The sequence below is a fragment of the Osmia bicornis genome, chromosome 5, assembly GCF_907164935.1.
Source record: "Osmia bicornis bicornis chromosome 5, iOsmBic2.1, whole genome shotgun sequence".
Lineage (NCBI taxonomy): Eukaryota > Metazoa > Arthropoda > Insecta > Hymenoptera > Megachilidae > Osmia > Osmia bicornis.
In genome coordinates this window covers 9,659,386-9,678,834 of record NC_060220.1, presented here as the reverse complement: position 1 = coordinate 9,678,834, position 19,449 = coordinate 9,659,386, and the positions used below count along the sequence as shown (strand labels likewise).

Genomic DNA, 19,449 nt, shown 5'->3' with positions numbered 1-19,449 from the left:
TGATAGAAAATTTCATTATTCCTTCCCTTTTTTTTCCATATTCAATTTCTTATCTTTATCGAATAAATAACCGTGTAATTTATCAATTAAACCATAATTAAGCGTTCCGCATGCTTTCTTAAAGCTAGACCGTGTAAATATTTTAACCGGCAGATCGTAAAGAATAAACGAACCGATACACAAGCAAGTTGGCGAGAAAGTTTCTCGTCTCACGAGATTAAGCGCGAAACGGCTAAATTTATTCAACTTCAAGACTCGTTAGACTTTGCGTTAATGTTTCTACGTACGAGATAGGTTATGCAATATTAAAGTGACATGACCAGTTCGAGCGTTGGATCGTGTTACATCGAGTGTACTGCATGCAACGTGCCACGGTTACTTTTCAAACGTGATATTCAAGAAAACCCATCGTGATCGTGAACCGTTCTCAAGGTGCGATGTTTTAACGTTAAAAAGGGTGAATATTAGACTCGCCGTGGTAATGAACGAGCACCATTCAGCAACGTGGTAATTACTGTTCAAAAATAAAAGACTCCTTTACAACGAGCCGCCAGCATACAGTACACACGTCGTTTCGTTTGACAGTCACGTGTTGCGTATGTTTGTTACGACATCGTTTATTGTCTCTTTTTATCGCTCCCACATAAATATTCACGTTCGACTAAACGTTAAAGTGACATTACGAGTAAAGTTATATTTAAATGTTACCAACCTTCAATTTCTATTTTAAACAAACATTTTTGTAAGAAACGCGATTCTAACAAAATATGGAAACAATCGTACCAGTCGATTCGATTCGATTCGATTCGAGATCGATAGGAAGAGTCGAAATGGGGTTGTAATTCGTGACAATCAGAGATTGAAGAAAAAAAATGATTATCTCGATCGATTAGATGGAGATACGATGAAGATAATGATTTGAATAAAAAAATAATCATGACTCACCGATGATGGTCGAGGGGTCGTCCTCGGGAACAGCTGATCCGGCTCGGTTAGCGAGTGTCGCTTTCGTTGAAGTTTCTTAATCGTGATCGGTTAACCTCCAAAACTGGCTGCGCAATCGAGTCGGCGGGGCGGGGATGTCTGATCGCATGGAACGCACCGCGGTTTTCGTTTTTCGCGTGTCTCGGATGAGAGATTCAGTTAAAAGTCCTGTCGCCAGTTAAAGAGGAACGTAAAGATCACGAGGACCCTCGGTACCAGCGAAGGGTGGCCGTTGCGTCATATATCGTTGCCAGGCGAACGGGACGTAACCCAATTCGCGGCTGGCAGCTTCTCCTTCGGCTGTCTCTCGTCTCATTCTCTCTTTTCTCGTCCTCTCGATTCTCAGAACATTCACTCACAGCCAATTTGACAATATACCCACGGGACACCGTCTGACTCACTGTAACATCCACCAACTAGTAAACACACCACGTCGAAAAGTCAGTGGATCATCGAACGACATTGCTCCGCCGATCGGGCGATTGATCTTGTCCGTTTTTATTTTCAAAGAGATCGGCAAAGGCCGATTCTCTCGAGGTCACTGCGAAATTCGAGTATTCTATTAATTCTATGTTGCTATTAACTTTGATGAAACAACCACCGAGCAAAAAGACGCGACAGGAAAAGCTATCGCGAACGCTAGGAACGGTGAAACGGAGAAACGAAGCGCACCCCACACTCGCACCAGTGGAAATGATACTGCGGCTTCGCGAGACTCTATTCTCTACGTATTGTACATAAGCGCCAACGCGCATGCGCAAAACGATCGTGCCTGTCAACTTCCGAAATCTCGTTAAATCTCGCTAATTATACATTTTTATATAAAAATTTGTTAATTCAGAAAGTTAATTATTTTTTTTTTATTAAATATATTTTTCAGAAAAATTATTAACAAATTTTTATTATTTACTTTTTGCATCTTTAATGCGTTGGTTTATGAAATTTTCTACAATTGTTAGTTTAACGTTAATTTGAACAAATATCGCATCTATAATTAAATTTTTGGGAATACTTCCACAAACAAAACTTGTTTACCTTGTATTAGGCAGGGTTTAAAATATTACTAGATATCTCTATGATTTACAATACTTCAAATATTAAAGGTTTACTTTTATTCTCTTCAAATATAAAAGTTAAGTAACGTGATTGTAAAGACAGACATCACGTTTTCGTTATACAATACATTATTATATTAAAATATAAATGCCAACTCTTTAACAACTACATGTTAATGTAGTATTATAATATATATATATATATATATTACATTTTTATGTTTTGTCGATTTTACGGTGATTGTAACTCGTACCACGATATAGATCAAATTAGTCTGAACAGTTTGTTTTTCGCGGCACTTGCGCACGAAGATTTATACTTTTAAATAAATATTATAAATGTTTACATGATTTGGGACTTACATAAGGCAGTTTTTCAAAAAATAATATAAATTCTACGCTTTCAGTTATTCTCATTAATAGAGGATGTATAAAATACAATATTTCAAACTTTACAATTGCAACCATATAAATGCGTGTTACACGCTCAATCACACGAACTCGAAGAACAAGTAACTTTAAATTTATTTACTGTTCATCCTTGTCTTTAGCTCCGTGTTTTAAAATTCGTGTAAATTCTATGTAATCGAACATCGATCCTTTGATTGGCGCTTCGCGATACATTTCGTCAACATCGTCATCCGTGAATCTTGAAATAAAAAAGCAACAATGAGCTAAATATTTATATGACAATTAACAATATACAGGGTGTTCGGTTAGGGATTGACTTTGGTAGGGTGGTAACTGGAGTGATTCTGAACAATTTTCTCCTTTACCAAACTGCTCGTTAACGCTTAGTTTTTGAATTATTAATGAAAAACACACGAGCAACGAATGTACATACCACGCAGGCGCAGCCACGTGTAGTGTCGGCTACGAACCGATGTGCCGAGTAGTTTGTTCGCGGTCTCGGTCGAGTGCGGTTCTCGCAGCCAATAGTTCCGCATTTTCGATTAATAATTCAAAAACTAAGCCTTAATAGGCATTTTGGTAAAGGAAAAAACTTCAGAATCAGCTACCACTATACTCCGTTCAACGAGACGAGTCACCAAGTCAAAACAAACAACTCCCTCGGTTTTCACGTGATCTGCGCTACGACTGCGGTCATTGGCTGCCACATGCTACAACTCAGGGCCAAGTTATGGTGGTTCCTTGCCGAGGGCTTTTGCATGCAGGGTCAGGCAGTTAAAGAATTTTACGATGCCATTTGGGGATCCGGAACCCGTAATACGGCCCTGCCCTGTTCACGTGCACGTGTTTATATTTGGTGACTCGTCTCGCTGAACGGAGTGTACTTCAAAACATGCCTACTTTTTATAACATCAATTTACCTATCTCCCATTGTGGTAAGTAATTCTCGAAGACGTTCTTCGTTTATATGGCCAGTATTTTCTTCGTCGAAACAACCAAAAGCGTTTTTAATTACTTCTTCCGGATCTGTACCCTGAAGCCTTTCGCCAAACAAGGTTAAAAACATTGTAAAATTGATTGGTCCTGGAGCTTCGTTCATCATTCCTTCCAGATAGTCATCGGTAGGATTTTTACCTAAATGGAATTTCGAAATTTAGCGCTATTTTATATAAGATTCAGTTTACCGTTGAAAGCAATTTTAGAGCTACGTCGGTATGTTACCTAACGAGGCGAGCATGTCGTGGAGATCTTCTTTATCGATAAAACCATCATGATTTTGATCGATCATGTTAAAAGCCTCTTTAAATTCGGCAATTTGAGCTTGATCGAACATTGCAAAGACATTTGATGTCGCGCGTTGTGCACGTTTCTTCGTCGTTGCACGACGTCCGGCTGTTTTGCGTGAAGACATGATTATATTCTGCAATCATAATCATTTTAATTATTTTCAACTTACATGCGATGGAGGTAAAATTTTTTCGGAACTCTGTAGCAAAACACGAAAGATTAGTACAAGGTTTACCATTATCGAGTTACTATTTATTTTTGGATAATTAAGTCAGGGAATCGCAACGTAACCAAAATCAGGATAAAAATAAGATCGTCTACGTGGTTGTTCAATAAAGAGGACGTTACACTCCACGTTTACCGATGCCTTTGTTCATCCTTTCGTACAATTAAACCGAGTTTTATCACACGATTTAACATAAAAATTGGGAGAATATTTAAACATGTGTTATACGTGAAACATATATACTCTATCCTATGTTTAAAAAATAATTTTTTGGTACGTTTTCAAGTTCGTTTCTTACCATTTATTTATTAATGTTTACTTTATGGGTCTTTGTTCTAAAACTTGTGCTCAGCTATATTTGTACACCCATGCTATATTTGACTTTTACTAAGCATTCATTAAAAAGATTTAACGCTTTGTAAAATCGTTGAAACATACGACTAAATGATTTTAAATAAGAAAGAATAAAAAATAAGTTTAATTTAAACAAATCAACGAGAAAAGTATGCTTATCTTTCGATACAATAACAATGGCCGCCTCAGTAAGCAAGAGAACTGCTGTCAAATATTCCACATCGTTCAGACGGTCTCTGATATATTTGAATGAATAATTAAAAGGCATCTCATTGAAAGATTGAGATAAGCAAAGAAATTTTTACCAACCTGATAAATATAAGCTTCCAAATGGCAAAATTACGAGATACAGAACGGCACAGACACTCGTGCACCACTGTGACTCACGTTACGCGTCACTCTATGGTTATTCACCACACCCGGACAGGTAGTGCCATCTGGCGAAGGATCCTTTATCCAATGCAGCAACCTTTTCTAGTCATACTCAAAAATTAGGCCATGAAAGAAAAGAAAGGTATACTTTGTAGCCAGAGATGCCTTTATTATGGGAGGAAGATGAGACACTTGCCCTGGGCCCTATGCTTATAAACTTTCACATTTTTACTAATAAATAAAAAAATTTTACTTTGTAATTTTATTAGAATAGATTTCCCGGCCTAAATGGTCCATGATGTACATACAGAATATAAGGTTACTCAATGTTTTCTGTATTATCAGTATCTGTTCCAAACCCCAGAAACTTTAGGGGTGATTCTACTTATAATAATCGATTCTTAAATGGTAAATTCATCCATAATTTTTATCAGAAATGGTGTATTTTATGGTACGAAATTATACCAGTTCAATCTCGAAGAGATACGTCATCGTATACGTACCGTAGTTAAACCGGAGCAAGCAGTTCACAGAGAAATCATTGCCTTATAAGGATGTGAAAGAGCCCGATATAGCTGTCGCTTATGTCGTAATCTTGTTTACATTTAAACTCTTTATATACAATTACACGGTGACACAGTTCTGGTACGAATTGAAAAAGGCGGAAAGGAATTGATTTTGTTTACAGAGGAATTTACAAAAAAATGTTGCCACTGTAAAATAAAACAAGAGCATTGGTTTCTTTATTCGCATAATTAACGAGCATACGAATTTATGTTACAAGTAATAATTCTAAATCAGGGAAACACTCTATATACATAATGATACATGAATTCAATTCTCGAATCACTTTGAATGCAAACAAATGGATGTAACAAATACATGATTACCATCCGCCAATAAGACGCGTCATCACGCTCCTCCTCTTTACTTATTTACATAAATCGGCGATGCGCCGAATATAATAATATAAATAAAGACAACAAAGTTTCGCGTACTCGTATCCTCCTACCTGTACATAAATAATCTCCGATTTTGAGGGACGGGATCGATCCTCGATAAAGTTCAAACTATCGTACAGACACTCCATTAATGGTAATGCCATTTCTGTTTGACACTGGTTCTGCCTCGTAATGTCCCGTTCGACCATAATGTCTTCTCATGTTGCTGCCGTACCTTCAATTTTTCGAAAAAACTTTGTTGCATCTTCCGTTTATTAATTGAAAAAAAAAAAATTTGTTTATACTTACCCATAAGTACTGCCACTCATACTGTATGGATTGTCATAAAGGCCGTCTTCTGGAACATTTTCGTACATGGTGTTAGGTGTTCCATCGTTAAGAGTGGCGTAAGACATAACAGCAGCATTTTGGTCCTCTTTTCTCTCAGCTGCTTGGACATTTTCAGTGTTCTTCACTGGAGTAGCTTTTCTCCTAAAAGTAGCGTTGTTGAACAAATAAATCTTTAGCTTGAGAGCAGTAATTGTTAATAATTTTCCTCTGAGTTTTACATACAGTCTTAGGTAAACGAGTCCAAGTATAATTAATATAAATATGATGACTCCCGCTCCGATGCCAACGCTGGTACCTACTCCTTGAGCTTCTGCCACTTCGTTTGGCATAACTGTTGAACAACGCGTACAAATTAATCTTGGAAAGTGTATCAACTTAGTTCAAGCTTGAACATTTATTTCTTTATTTACGTTCGCATTTTGGTTCATCGCCACTCCATGAACCAGTGTCTAAGCATTTTCTTAAGAATGGTCCGACCCTTTCGTATTGCGGTAAGCAATGATATTCTGCTGTTCCCCCATAAATCGTTGTTCCATTCACCACTATAACCCTTCCATTTTCTATGGATCCTGGATGTTTACAATCCACCGCTGTTAAAAAAACGTTTCAGTTTTATTCGCGTCTGTAGAATTATTGAAAGATCAACCATATGATAATATATTTACAGAAACAGGCAGGCGTGCTACCGCTCCAAGATCCATTTTGCAAGCATATTCTAGTCTCGTTTCCTTCCATGTAGTATCCACGTGGACAGCTATAGTGTGCCACTCCTCCCACGCTATGAGTGGAAACTTGAGTAGACAATACTCCTTCTTTCTCAGGATCTTTGCATCTAATTTCTGAATGTTAACAAGAAATTAGATGTTTCGCTTTCATAAGATAAGATTTCATATTATAATTATGTTTGAGAAAGTTACCTTTACAAACTGGAGTGTCGCTGCTCCAGGTGCCATTCTCGAGGCACAGTCTTCTGGCGAATCCATCCAATTCAAAGTTCCCGTCGCATTCGTAAAGTGCAGCTGCTCCGTAATAGGTTGCATTTGAAGTTAGGGTGTATTTTCCATGTTGAATGTGCTCTGGCTTGGCGCAATCGACATCTGAAAAATGCGTTCTAATGTGTTTACATATGTTTTAAAAATGGAAAAGTGTTTTATCGAATAGATCAATTTTACAATGATTCTTACAAACGCATCGCGGAACTTCGCCACTCCATTTTCCATTGTCCTCGCAAGTAGAGAGAGGTTCACCAACCACCTTGTACCCTCTCTCGCAACGATATTTCGCAAGAGCACCAATCTTGTAGGAAGTCGCACCGGTATTAGAGTTCTCCGGTGTTCCGGTACGAATCAAAGTTCTACCATACATTCGATCGTTCCCAGTCACTGATAGAATCCCATGCTCTGCGTATACGGGCTCAGGACAACGAATCTCTGTGACAGAAGCGTTATATCGATGCTGGCAGCTATTGTCGTGTTGCTGTGAAATAAATTCTATGTACAAGTTTCATATGACCGAATACCTTCGCACTTTGGAGTCGCGTCGCTCCATTGACCATTGTCTAAACAGTATCTCCTCGACACTCCGTTCAACCTGTAGTTTCTCGTGCAACTGTAGGTGATTTCACTTCCTAGATGCGTCGTATCATTCACGTATTCCGCTGCTCCATTCAACACAGGCAAAACTTTCCCGCAGTCGACGTCTATGAAACAGTACGTTACCGTCTTTTTCTTATGAATAAAAATTAATAACAAAACTTGTGCATACATTCGCAGGTAGGTACTTCCCCCGACCACTCGCCGTCTCTGCCACAAGTGTGTCTGGCTTCGCCTTGAAGCTGATAGCCTGCTTCGCAGTGATATTCAATGGAGCTGTGAACGTTCAAATCGTAGCCGACCACGTAACTTCCGGCTGGTACATCTGGTTCTTCGCAGGTAATTACTATAAAATGGAAAGTCGAATATTTTTCTCTATTCGTTAAACCTAAAGTTACTATATTAATCCTGCTTACACTCGCACGACGGTGTGTCGTGGCTCCATTTCCCTTCTTTGGTGCACTCTTGCTTCGCTGTACCCACTAACCAGTAGTCCTCCAAACATGTGTACACCGCTAAACTTTTCACAGTGGTGGTTCCATTGATTAAGGTCACGGAACCAAATTCGATTTGGGCCGGTGCTCCACAATCGACGAATCGACATTGAGGCGCTTTGCCGGACCATTCTCCGCCGATGTCGCACGTAAGAACCTTTCGAAATTGAATCAGTCGGATTGAAGATATTTAATATTCCGTTCATGGTGATTGCGCAAACATTTTCAGACTTATTTATAAATAATACAGACACAATCGACGGGACGGACAGACGTAATGGAATTTACTCTCGAAATCGGTTTACGCCTCGAGCATAACAAACGAGAGAAAAGATTTACCGATCGTAGCGAGAATTGCTTATGAAATTACTTACGTTATCTCCGAATAGAATAAAGCCGTTCTGACAAGAATAAGTGGCAGTAGATCCTGCTCTCCTTCCGGTAATCGTTACCACCCCTCCGTTCACTTGAGGTGGTTCTGGACACCAATCGACTGGATAATAATAAACAGCACATTGTATTATCAACGCGTTTGAGAACGAATGTAGAACGATGCATGATCTAGATCACATTATTAGATTGATTCCGTACATAGACATTGGGGTTGATGTCCACTCCAAATACCGCCATCTCCGCATCGACGCCTGGCGTCACCCAGAAGCGTGTAGTTTTCTTTACAAGCGTAATCGGCAAGCGCACCATGTGTCGTTCTTTTGTCAACGAGCGTGATTGCACCGTTCTCCAGCTCGGCTAGAGGACCGCAATCGACGACTGAAAGCATTTAAAACGCGACGTTTAGGATACGCGAAACGATTACAAACGAGCAGCTCTGCGTTATCGTTATCTTGATAATTATGTGACTCGCGTGCGATTGTGCTTACATTTGCACGTGGGCGCATCGCCGCTCCAAAAGCCGTTTAGCTCGCACGTTCTGTTCTTCGATCCAATTAACATGTGCCCATCAGGACAAACGTACTCTACTGTGGAACCAATGGTTCTTTTGCTTCCAATTATGGTTGTGTTCTCAGACTTCTCTGGACTGCCGCAAGTAGGTGGTCCTAGAAAAGTATAGGAACACGTTAGAAAGGTAACGATTGCTTTCGTTCATTGCGCGCCGCAAGTGAATAAACGTCTGCTCACTGCTCTGACATATCCAGTGTAAATAATCAAGATTACAGCCGACATCGTTCCAAAGCCAACCGCGTCCACCGTCCAACACTACGCAATTCTGTTCGCCGTTATAGTTATTCGGTTGATCCTTGCCCCACGATGGTTTCTGCACGATCTCTCCTAAAAACCAATAGGCAAAACTCCGTTTCACATCTGGAATTCTAATGAAAGCTAATCGACAAAGATTACAAGGTCTTTAACCTTTCGCCACGAATCGTACAATCTAACGATAATCTTCTCGTCTGCTCGATCCAGACGCAACAAACAATTAACAAAGATTATACGTTCGAACACAGACGTTAGCGGGTGTAACTTCCCGTTGATTTCCTCATAGTCGTAACTTTCACGTTCTATTTATTAGCGCGTGCCGTTGCGCCGACAGTCAACCGTGTCGAGTCGATCTTTGACTTCATAGGCTTCGATGACCAGCTTGCGTACGAATCACCGAACGATGCTTCGTATCGTTAAGTACCGTAATTATCGCATAATTACGGGGCAAATCGATCGGCTCGACTCGACGAAATTCAAGCAACGTTACCCAACCGGTGCCACTTCGACCCGGTTCCCATGAATGCTACCGATAAATCGTGAGAAGAGAAAAAGTCTTTCGGTTGTAGTCGACGAATGAAAGAACAGGAGAGATGAAACATCTCGAGATATTCACCGTCAACCCATCTCCAGGTTCGTGCCGTTATCAACGGCTCCTTTTGAGCACCTATCCAGACCAGCTGCGTCTTCAGTTTATCCTTTCGCCTTTCGAGATTATTCAGTATGTACACCGACGATGCACCCTGCGTTCAAACACAGACAACAATTACAGTAAAGTAAAGGAAACAGTTGGAATACGTTCGGCAGAGAATTCGAAACTGTTCGTTAGAGAAACCTTGAAACCATGCACGAGATCACCGCCTCTGGTCCGACAATAGTTTCTGGCTTCCTGAAAGGAACCACCTTTCTTTACGACAAACTCGTAACAGGTGGAATTGAAAGCGGCCAAGTCCGCGTCAGCCGGCGTTCCGGCGTAGGCACACCTGTCCGTTGAGAACTCTACGAAAAACCAGGTAGAACGTTCCTAAAGGAATTTTACTTGACATTTGGCTGCCATCGTTGATTCGACATCGTCAGTTTCCTGCTTACCATCGACGGCGAACACTTCCACCTCGCACAAACTCAAACTTCCTTCGACCCCGACCAGCTGCAAGAACACGTACTGTCCGATCAGTGCTCTGGCGCATTGAAACGTCTTCGTGATCCCTTCCTCTGTAAAAATCAGTCGATCATTCGAGCGGGCCTCTTCGCAATGTCGCAACGAGATTTCACATTTTCATAGACTCTCGATCGCTTACCTATCGTGCCAGGAAACCAGGCGCACAAAGGGTTACGCTGCAATTCCACGCTACTGTTGCCAACGCGAATTTCAATGTCCTGAAGGGGTTGATGACCTATCGGGAACGAGAGCTATTTTCTAATTTTTCTTTCGACACCGTTCGATCTAGCAAAAGCGCTAAGCGAACACAGAAAATGTACGTTTCTCTGTTGAGAGTTTTAGACGCAGTTTACTTTTCAATGTTTAACGTAACGGATAATTATAGGAATAACGTAGCAGAGACTCTGATAAGTATCTCAGAAGTTTTTCAGACTTTTTCGATTGCCTAAAAGAGTGGCGCCAGTCATCTGGTTGAAGGATAAACATGCAAGAAATAAAAGAGAAAAAATTTACCGCAGCAGCCTCTGGTCGTGACTCTGACGACTTTTACCGAATACGACTTCAGAAGGTCGACCTTCCACCAAGGACTGGGCTCGCTTTGGGTTTCTGTACATCTTTTCCCGTCGTGTTCCGTGCTGGAGTCGCCATCGTTACCGTGGCCAGCATCTCCTCCTCGTACAGTCGTCGACTGATTCGTTGGTTTGCGAAAAGCAACATTCGTACCTGTGTATTTAAATGACTTTCCATTAATCATCGGTAGAATACCGTGTTGAATATTTTCGAACAATTATTTCGGTACCGCTGAGTCAAAGAAGAAAGGTGTCGCCCGTTACGAGCGAGTAACAAAACGTTCATTAACGGCAGGATACACTGATCGTTAGTGTAATAGAGAGAAACGATTATCCGGTGTCGCAGCTAGTTTCACCAAGTCCTACGTACTTTGCCTTTCAGAATCTTCCTGCTTCGTAGTTTTTTCCGCATTCTCGGTGGCCTGGTCGTTTAAAATCATTTCCACGCGAACCAGTCACCGCCTTTGTGCCTGACTGTCACCGAACGGATCCTCGGTTTCGTAACGTTCAACCTGCCGTACGATGTTTTGCCATTCGCGAACTTTCTTTCGTAGCGATTTTGTCAGTAAAAGTGAAACGTTGCAGCAAACGAAAAGAAAAGAGAGAAGAGCAAAGGTCGTCGACGCACAAAATTTCGATAGAGTTGCTTCGTGGCATACGAAAAATCGCTTTCTATCGTATCACACGTTCGAGACGGCAAAGCAACACGGCGCTGCATTTTAAGAAGAAAGAGTTCAATTTCTTCTTGATCGCGGAGCGCAACAATTCTTTCGCGAAGAGAAAGCCGCGTACGATCTTGTCTTTTTCTCGAACGCGTGATCGCACGCGTCGATTCGATGGATATACAAAAATTTTTATGATAAAAAAAAGAAAGAGAAACGCTTACCGCAAAATGGTAAATCTCCTTGCCACTTTCCTCGAGCGTTACACGTCAGACTGCCACTGCTAAACAATCAACAATTGGATCAAATAATCGAAATTCTTTGTACCTCCTTCTGTACAATGCACGACGTTCAACGTTGACATGCAAGGACATATTGTCAACCATACAAATTACATGAAAACGGAGAAAGTCAATAATAAGTGGTGCTATCGACATAGATTATCCTGTACAAATGTTCGTTTCGTTCGGTTGCAATTTCTACCTGTACATATCTGCATATCTGCACATTACACTTATTGTAATAATACCATTAGCTAAAGTTATTCTCCATAAAGCAAATAATAAATCATTTGATGGAAATTCATACGTCACTCAGGATATGGCTGACATTGACGGTCGTATTTGCAAAGCGTCGATTGTACATACATACCCAAATAATTCGTATCCGGCGTCGCAGGTGTACGTCGCCAAAGTGCCAATTGCTAATGACTCGTCGGACAATGACACCTTGGCGTTCATCGGTACCGCTGGATGACCGCACTTCAATCCTGTATTTAAACAAAAATTACGCTTTTTAGTCAAGACAAGTCGAAAGTCAGCTTACCATGGAATTAAATAAATTTATTAACCACTAAACCGCTTGATCTAGCGGCGCTTTTAATGGTGTATTAAAAGGCTACTGGATATTTTACCGTTTCAAACTACCAAAGCTACCGTTTCGATTTCTAGCCTACGATTCACGGTACACTGCGCGTTCTCCAGAGAAAAACTTTGCTTTTTATTGCATCTCAGATTATACTGTAAAAGCAGCGACTGGTAGGTATTGACGAATTAGTAATGGTTTCGAGTAATTTCAAACATGATATTGTTCGAAAAAGGTTTCAAGGATTTAGCTGTTCGCAATAAACATTGTTGCAGGAAATTTTTTTCCGTCCCATTGACAAGGTACTTTTATCGCTTCTACGGTATTCATGATTGAAACACCAAGCACGGTTACGGTGTCAGCAATTAATTGTATGTAGCAAGAGTCGGGTAACAGTCTAAATTTGAACCGTAGTCTCGTACACTTTCAATTCAAACCCAAACATAATATGGACACAAGTAAATGCTTGATTCCGAGACAATTAACGCTTTTTTTTTTCTTTTCTCATTCAATTTATCTTAATTTTCGTTGCGTAAGTTATACCTGTCGTTAACCAGAGAGGAGGTGTCAAGGGCGCAGCCCCTTTCCGTGTAACGCTCGAGTTTAGAAGGCATTCGTCCATAGTTCGCTTTCAAAGTAAGTAAATCAAACAATGGTTAACGACACGAGCTAAAGAGAAACCTTGGACAAAATCCCACGCGTCTTTCATTATTCTATAAATTCTTACTGTCGGGAAATTGAACGTACGATGGATTTTCTCTGTCGTCCGCAAAAGGATGGAAATTAGTAGGTCGAATACAGGATAGCCGTAAACCTATTAAGTTATGTACGTTTCTGAAAGAGTATCGACAAGATCGTGCACGTCACTTGAGGAAACTTTTCTTTTTCCTACGAGTGAAAAGCACGGTGGTTTAGAGGACTGCATCTCGTTGGAACCGCAAGGAAATGTTTCCTTCTCTTTATTTTTATACAGAAGATCCTGAAACACCCTGTATATTCTATAAACACATAAGGAATAGAATCGTGAAAGCGATTTGATAGCATGCAGTCGCGCAGGTTGTAAAATGGGAAGTTTCCGTCAATGTTTCAAGGCTGATCGAGAGAGATGGCCTTTGATTTCCAATCAACAATCTTAATGATTCAAATTTACATTTCCCCACAGTTAGCCGTGACTGGTTCTTCTGAATAGGATGCCCGCGAGAATCCGTTAATTTGAATCCGAATGCGAAAGTCAGGTGAACGATTCGATCGCAGGGTGAAAGCTTCCTTTTATTTCTTTTTATTCGATTCGAACTCTCGGGAAGGCAACCGTTTCTCATGAGACATATCGGAGCTACCGTTTCGTGCGAACGAGTTAATTAAAGCGAATACAAACGTGTTTGCGCGTACAACCGCTTGCGATTATTCCGATTCGAAACGCGTCTCCTTGTAACGCGTTGAATCGAGTCTTTCGCGGCTCACTTTCTATATAATTAAAATCATTTCACCGGGTAGTCGAAGATAAATCTTCTTAATTAGAAAGAAATGCTGTCTGAGAACAAAGGTCATCAAGTTCTTAACTCGACTTTTGTATTTTACGATCATAGTAGTTCACACTAGCAATTACAAAGGAATTGATTAACTTTATGTTGATGGTTGGAAATTGATCGGAGCATTGTTCACTTGGATCGAGTATAATAAAATTTGTTCAAGCTCTGCTAGGGATGGTTAGACAGGTTCTAGGAAAGAACCTCGTCGAATCCAGATCTGAGAGGAGACGAAGAGGTCAAGAATTCCCGGTTGATGGTCTCTGTTGAGTACGTGTAAGCACGTTACTAGCTTCAACCTGAAGTCTTTGGCATTCGCCGATCGCTTGGTGGGTCTGGGTCACGCGGTTACAAAACTTTGAAGCCGAAATAACGGTACGACATGGAGCTACTTCGGATCGGAACTACTCTACCAGTGAAGCGTGTCACGGTACAGTTCTTGGTTTATAGCCATTTTTCTCTGTCTCCGATTCCAAAGCAACCTGCGGCATTCCCAATCAACATTCCTTCAATCCTAACTTGCTTAGAACAAGTGTCGATACTTCATAAAAATATATCGTAATTGCATTTTCTATCAAAGACTTTTCCAAATATCATTATCACGTGGCGTTAGAAGGAGCGTCGAAGATAGAATAGCTCATTTCACGCGAACCTTTTGCAATAATCGTGTCGATGTGCATAGTCTGGGGGGAGGTAGAAATACAGACAGGTTCTAGCTGCACACCTCGAGCGCACCGGTGCAATATTGCAGGTACAAAAGCGATTGTCAGGAAGTTGGAAAGTGGGCGTGCCTATTTGCGATCTATCTTACAAAAAAAAAGAAAAGAAAGGGAGAACCATTGTTAAAGATATACTCGACTACCATCGGATCCGATTTTAATTTCTCAACATCTTTCCGATTGAATTTCAATTTCAATTCCATATCGAGAGCGAATTTAACAACCGCCTGGTGTGTACCAAACCATCAAGGAACCGGTTAACATCGTCATTTGGTAGGACGAAGAAGAATCCGTGGAAGTAACAGACGGTGAGCTGGCAATACCAAATATCCTGCTACTTGAAACTGACCGGAAATCGGTTCTTCTTTCCATCGAAGAAAGAACGATATTTCCTAATCTATTCTTCCTAAAGTTTGATCAGGGCTGATGGGGTTGTATAATCGATGTATAGCATCGAATTGCGTTACACGACCAAAATGCGTTCGACGCGTCGCGCATGTTGATTAAGAACCATAGGAAGCGGCGTGGTGTCGCTTGAAATTTCACCTGTATCGGGTATGCTGCCCCACCCATCGATGGGGTGGGTTTATCCGGGCATGGGTTATCGCTCGATTCAAAGGCTAGTTAAATCGTTCAGAGTTAAATGTTACGACGCTCTCAGCTATTAACTCGACGGGGAAACCGTGGATGAAAACGTGCAAGTTTGAAGCGTGCCCCGCCGCCTATTTAGCGAGATTGATAAAAGAAAAGCGTTCACCTGGAATCTCGAGAACGCTTTTACTTCCCCACCTTAATCGTGAGCTTGAACGTACTGGCTGGTTTACGAATTAGCATACCATGAAGAAAAATCTTTAGTGTTGAGTAAAAAAATCTTTATGATGTTCCTCGAGTTTTTCGATGAATTCCAAGATTCTTTTATCGCGAATAAGTATCGAAGGGATTCGAAATTCTACGATGATCGAATTGCTTGAAAATTTGCAATAGATAGTATTGAATGTCTATCACCACCTACGAGTCCCTGGAATGGGATCGGTCAGAGGCGTGTGAACTGGACTTTCCTACACGTATTTACTTTAACTTCTACCTATCACTTTTACAGACCGCTCTGTTTATGCGGTAATCATGGGAACAGCGATTGCTTCGATCATTGTAGTTTATCTCGTTCCATTCAAATTATCACGTTTTAACTTTGAAACTTGTAACACGATTCATAAATTCATTGAAACATTCATTTTTTCTATAAATCAAGCGCCTGTTCTTCAACCATAGACGACTAATTTACATTCTTCCTTTAATTACAAATCTTTGCAAACTTAGCATTCGCGTGCGCTTAATAAGCAGCATCGAGCAAGGTGTTATTTTCAAGTAGCAATTATCCTTATACCGAGACGTGTCCTTCCTACGCGTTTTTATCTGCTATAAATGAAAGTTCAAGCGAGCGTTACTGAAAAGGTACCTACGGTTTGCGGATCGGTGACGTAAAATACACCGCATTACATTTAATAAATCTTTGTTCGAGTACAAACTCAAGTTGAAACTATCTCCTGACGCGTCAAAGAAGCGAAAGAACAGAAATAAACAGTTTGTTTAGAAAGTATGCGTTATAGGTCCACGTGGTTCTAATGAAGATAATGCTATATTATAGAGCGTCTTTCAAAAATTACCACGAAAGCTGATATTACCGAGCCGTTATTATACGTGTACAGAAACATAATGGCTATACTGCCAAGGTGTTTCATGTAGGTCAACTAGGAGAATAAGAATTACAAAAGGCAAAACTCGCTTCGATTGACTGCCTTTGCTGCGAGTTCTCCTTACTACATTGCGAGACCAGTTTTATTCGAATTAAAACCGGCAAAATAACGAGTCAACTGGGGGAGAAACGCGAAGTTCGAACCTGAGAATCAGCCAAATCGGTCTGGTACGATAGGTAAAGTGTCTTGTATATAGATATGCAAGTACGTGAGTGGATCACCGATGATTAACGGCGTCTATGTACGGCACAACTTTCATTGGAAAACATTTTTGTAAAATGAAAACATTATAAATCAGTTTTCTATAATTAACGTGTTATGCACTGCTCGTGAATCAGATAGTGCGTATCTACTATTACTTTCTTACTCAATAATAAATGTAATAATATTTGGTATTTGGTCTAAATTGCAGCATGCAGAGGTCGCGCACCGTGCGTAACGAAAGGGTTAAATTTCATGCGACGCGGAACACGTTAAACAGGAAGGGCGAATGCAAATGCACCCTATTTCCGGACTCGCACGGTCAGTGGATACTTTTAAATGGTCCGCTGAATTTTACAATCGAATTATTTGAACGAATAGTTTGAAAGGGCGTCAGAACGTTATTTCGATTACTGACCATCCTTGGATCAATGAATAACTACCGTATAGGGTGAGATATTTCGTCGAAAATATTTATTGGAATTCTTATGGTTCCATGGAAACAAAAACGAAAAGGCGATCAAGAACCTGTGCGTTTTATTTCGAAGGAGATACACCAGGTGACCTCGAGACACCAGAAAATCCGCGTGGACGAGAATCGAGTGGGCGGTACCTGTTTTCTGCGGTATTTGTGTATCCTTTCTTTACCGTCATGGGCAAAACAGATAAAAAATGTCAAAGCGTCGACTTCGATTTGAAATTTCGAAATATTTAAATCTCGTCTCTGTCCTTTCTATCGACGCTGTGGTTCAATGGACTCTCGGCTCGCAGAATTTCACGCGACTTTAATTCATTCGATTCGTGTTTAACACGTTGACTGCCATTATGAAAATGGTGATATGCATTGCGACACGTTATAATAGCAATTGCTACAGATACGATTATTTAGTTTTTTGCTACAAGATTTCGTTATTAATCGATTGAAAGTTTGGGGTAGCTCACCCTTGTGGCATTAAACAGGTGATAATATAATTATATAGTTTGAAACTACATGCCTTCTGCGCCCACGACGAGGATCCCCAAAAGGGATAGGAGAATCTCTCGCGTCATCCTCGATATATCGTTCCTCTGCCCTCGACGAAAGGCGGGATCACATCGAAAGCGCAGCAACTTTGCTCGCGATCATCCACAAGCACGTATCCGCTACCGGCGAACACTTTACCGACCACCACAGGAACTTTCACGAGAAGTTTCTTTGTTCGACGTGTGCCACCGTTGAAAATTTGTTTCAACTGTAAAATATACCTATTCTTCTTAAACTCAATTAAAATAGAAAAGAGGAAACTAAACAAGTTTCAAGTCACTTTAAAAAACAAGTGTTCTAGGGGCGTCTTCTTGTTCGATGGACAAGTTTTTGATCACCGTACGTAGACACGATCGTTCTCTCGTCATTTCGTTCTTGCACTATGCGAAATTATACTCGCGATATTCCATCTTCGATTTACGATTCTTCATAGTTTTAAGCTTCGATGTCGTATCTCTCGTTGCCCATACGGGGAGGCGCGAAAACGTTTCTCCAACTGTTGACAGAGAATTATTACTAAAGTCACTATAATTGGAACTGGTTCGCGAGAAATTTGAATTTGTCTTTTATGGAAGGCGGTTTTAAACGCGACTTTTCGACGGCATTTTCGCTGACCGAGTATGACGATCCGTTCCCTTCACTAGCCGTCCGTCGAGTGCCACCAGGCCTCTTGGCTCTCTTCAACTCTCCTTCGACATTATGAAAGTACGGTGTACCGTGCTGCATGTACCGTGCATCCAGCTGGCTACCATGAGGGAACCTATGCCTTGCTACGTTCTTCTCGACTTTTCGCCATGCTATCGACATCAACAGGTACATCTTATACTACTGCCTTATTCTCCTTTCCTACAAATATCATTGATCATTTCTGTAGACATTCAATTGCTATTATCTTATTCGGAAATCAAATATTCGACCCCATTGCGATTTTGCTCCGATTCTGTCGATCGCGTTCCGGGATCGAGATTATTTACCTGAATGCGACGCCTTTTTACCGCAACATGGATACTCGTACGCGTAACGTGTCCAAGGTAAAAGAACCAGCATACGATCAAGTAACAACTTTTACCTGCACACGGTTACAGAAGTTGCACATTAGCGGAATAGTTTCGCAGGAGAAGCGACTGATTTAGAAAGAGCAATCGCTTCCGTGTCCGTAACTGTCCTGTTTCGACCAAACGCGTCGAAATCGATACCAGATTGTAAAGCAACATTCTTAAGTACCTACCATTTTAACTAGGAATCGGTGATTCTGTGTTTTTAAACTGTCGCGTACACCTGCGCATCAGCCCCTCCAATTTAAAAAATGACCGCGTGTCGAACGCGCATTTTCCTTCTCATTAACATCCTTGACTGAATTGCCATGCCGCCCCGTTTACCTTGACAGATACATGAATTATAATTTGCTCCATGATCCAAAACCGCACGAGTTGTTTTTTCCTGTTCCCCTTCGTTTCTCATTCCTTTCTTTCTTTTTTTTTTTAATATTGTTTGAATACCTTGGAATAACTGGAAATAATAGATTCATATCAGATGTTGCTAATACTGTCGGTGTTTTTCTGTTTTTTTGAATATTTAATAGAAAATAAAAGGAAAATTTCAAGCAAGCATTATCTAAGACGGATGGGACTTAATTTTCTGAGGCTAAATCTACGGTGGTAGTATTCCCTACGCATGAAGGATCAC

General features: G+C 40.6%; 3 protein-coding genes across 9 annotated transcripts in view; all 3 read right to left on the bottom strand.

The window, feature by feature from the left end:
• LOC114878149 overlaps positions 1-1,688 on the bottom strand; it is a 32,705-nt gene extending 31,017 nt beyond the window's left edge. For all 3 annotated transcript variants that reach the window (XM_029191610.2, XM_029191611.2, XM_046285871.1), the window contains exon 1: positions 946-1,688. The gene's annotated coding sequence lies outside the window, so the exon portion shown is untranslated. The remainder of the gene's footprint in view (positions 1-945) is intronic.
• A 370-nt stretch (positions 1,689-2,058) lies between these two features.
• LOC114878150 (myosin regulatory light chain sqh) lies at positions 2,059-4,735 on the bottom strand. The gene is made up of 4 exons (XM_046285873.1): positions 4,627-4,735; positions 3,672-3,870; positions 3,371-3,584; positions 2,059-2,688 (listed from the first exon to the last, which is right to left on the bottom strand). Exons 2-4 carry the CDS (start codon positions 3,859-3,861, stop codon positions 2,568-2,570), a joined length of 525 nt encoding a protein of 174 aa, XP_046141829.1. The 5' UTR covers positions 3,862-3,870; positions 4,627-4,735; the 3' UTR covers positions 2,059-2,567.
• A 670-nt stretch (positions 4,736-5,405) lies between these two features.
• LOC114878145 (E-selectin) lies at positions 5,406-19,128 on the bottom strand. Of its 5 annotated transcripts, XM_029191600.2 has the most exons (24): positions 18,738-19,128; positions 18,379-18,609; positions 17,735-18,259; positions 12,327-12,444; positions 11,900-11,958; positions 10,958-11,167; positions 10,584-10,679; positions 10,375-10,497; positions 10,121-10,284; positions 9,902-10,028; positions 9,208-9,357; positions 8,949-9,125; positions 8,659-8,838; positions 8,442-8,560; positions 7,990-8,224; positions 7,746-7,919; positions 7,501-7,680; positions 7,166-7,411; positions 6,899-7,078; positions 6,647-6,820; positions 6,392-6,571; positions 6,204-6,312; positions 5,940-6,122; positions 5,406-5,865 (listed from the first exon to the last, which is right to left on the bottom strand). In XM_029191600.2, the coding sequence occupies exons 3-24, from the start codon at positions 17,787-17,789 to the stop codon at positions 5,760-5,762; spliced, it is 3,345 nt and encodes a 1,114-aa protein (XP_029047433.1). In that variant the 5' UTR covers positions 17,790-18,259; positions 18,379-18,609; positions 18,738-19,128; the 3' UTR covers positions 5,406-5,759. The 5 variants fall into 5 exon arrangements, with proteins under 5 accessions (XP_029047433.1, XP_046141826.1, XP_029047434.1 ...); XM_046285870.1 differs by having other exon boundaries at positions 17,735-18,609; XM_029191601.2 differs by lacking the exons at positions 17,735-18,259; positions 18,379-18,609; positions 18,738-19,128 and adding an exon at positions 12,589-12,663.
• Positions 19,129-19,449: the final 321 nt, after the last annotated feature.

Coding starts and splice junctions, on each gene's coding strand:
- LOC114878150 (XM_046285873.1), bottom strand. CDS start 3,861: ATGTCTTCACGCAAAACAGCCGGACGTCGTGCAACGACGAAGAAACGT. Junction 3,585..3,671: donor CGACATGCTCGCCTCGTTAG/GTAACATACCGA, acceptor AATTCCATTTAG/GTAAAAATCCTACCGATGAC. Junction 2,689..3,370: donor CTTACCACAATGGGAGATAG/GTAAATTGATGT, acceptor TTTTATTTCAAG/ATTCACGGATGACGATGTTG.
- LOC114878145 (XM_046285870.1), bottom strand. CDS start 17,789: ATGACGCGAGAGATTCTCCTATCCCTTTTGGGGATCCTCGTCGTGGGC. Junction 9,358..9,901: donor AACCTGGAGATGGGTTGACG/GTGAATATCTCG, acceptor ATTGGTTTTTAG/GAGAGATCGTGCAGAAACCA. Junction 7,412..7,500: donor CGCGACTCCAAAGTGCGAAG/GTATTCGGTCAT, acceptor CTTCTGTCACAG/AGATTCGTTGTCCTGAGCCC.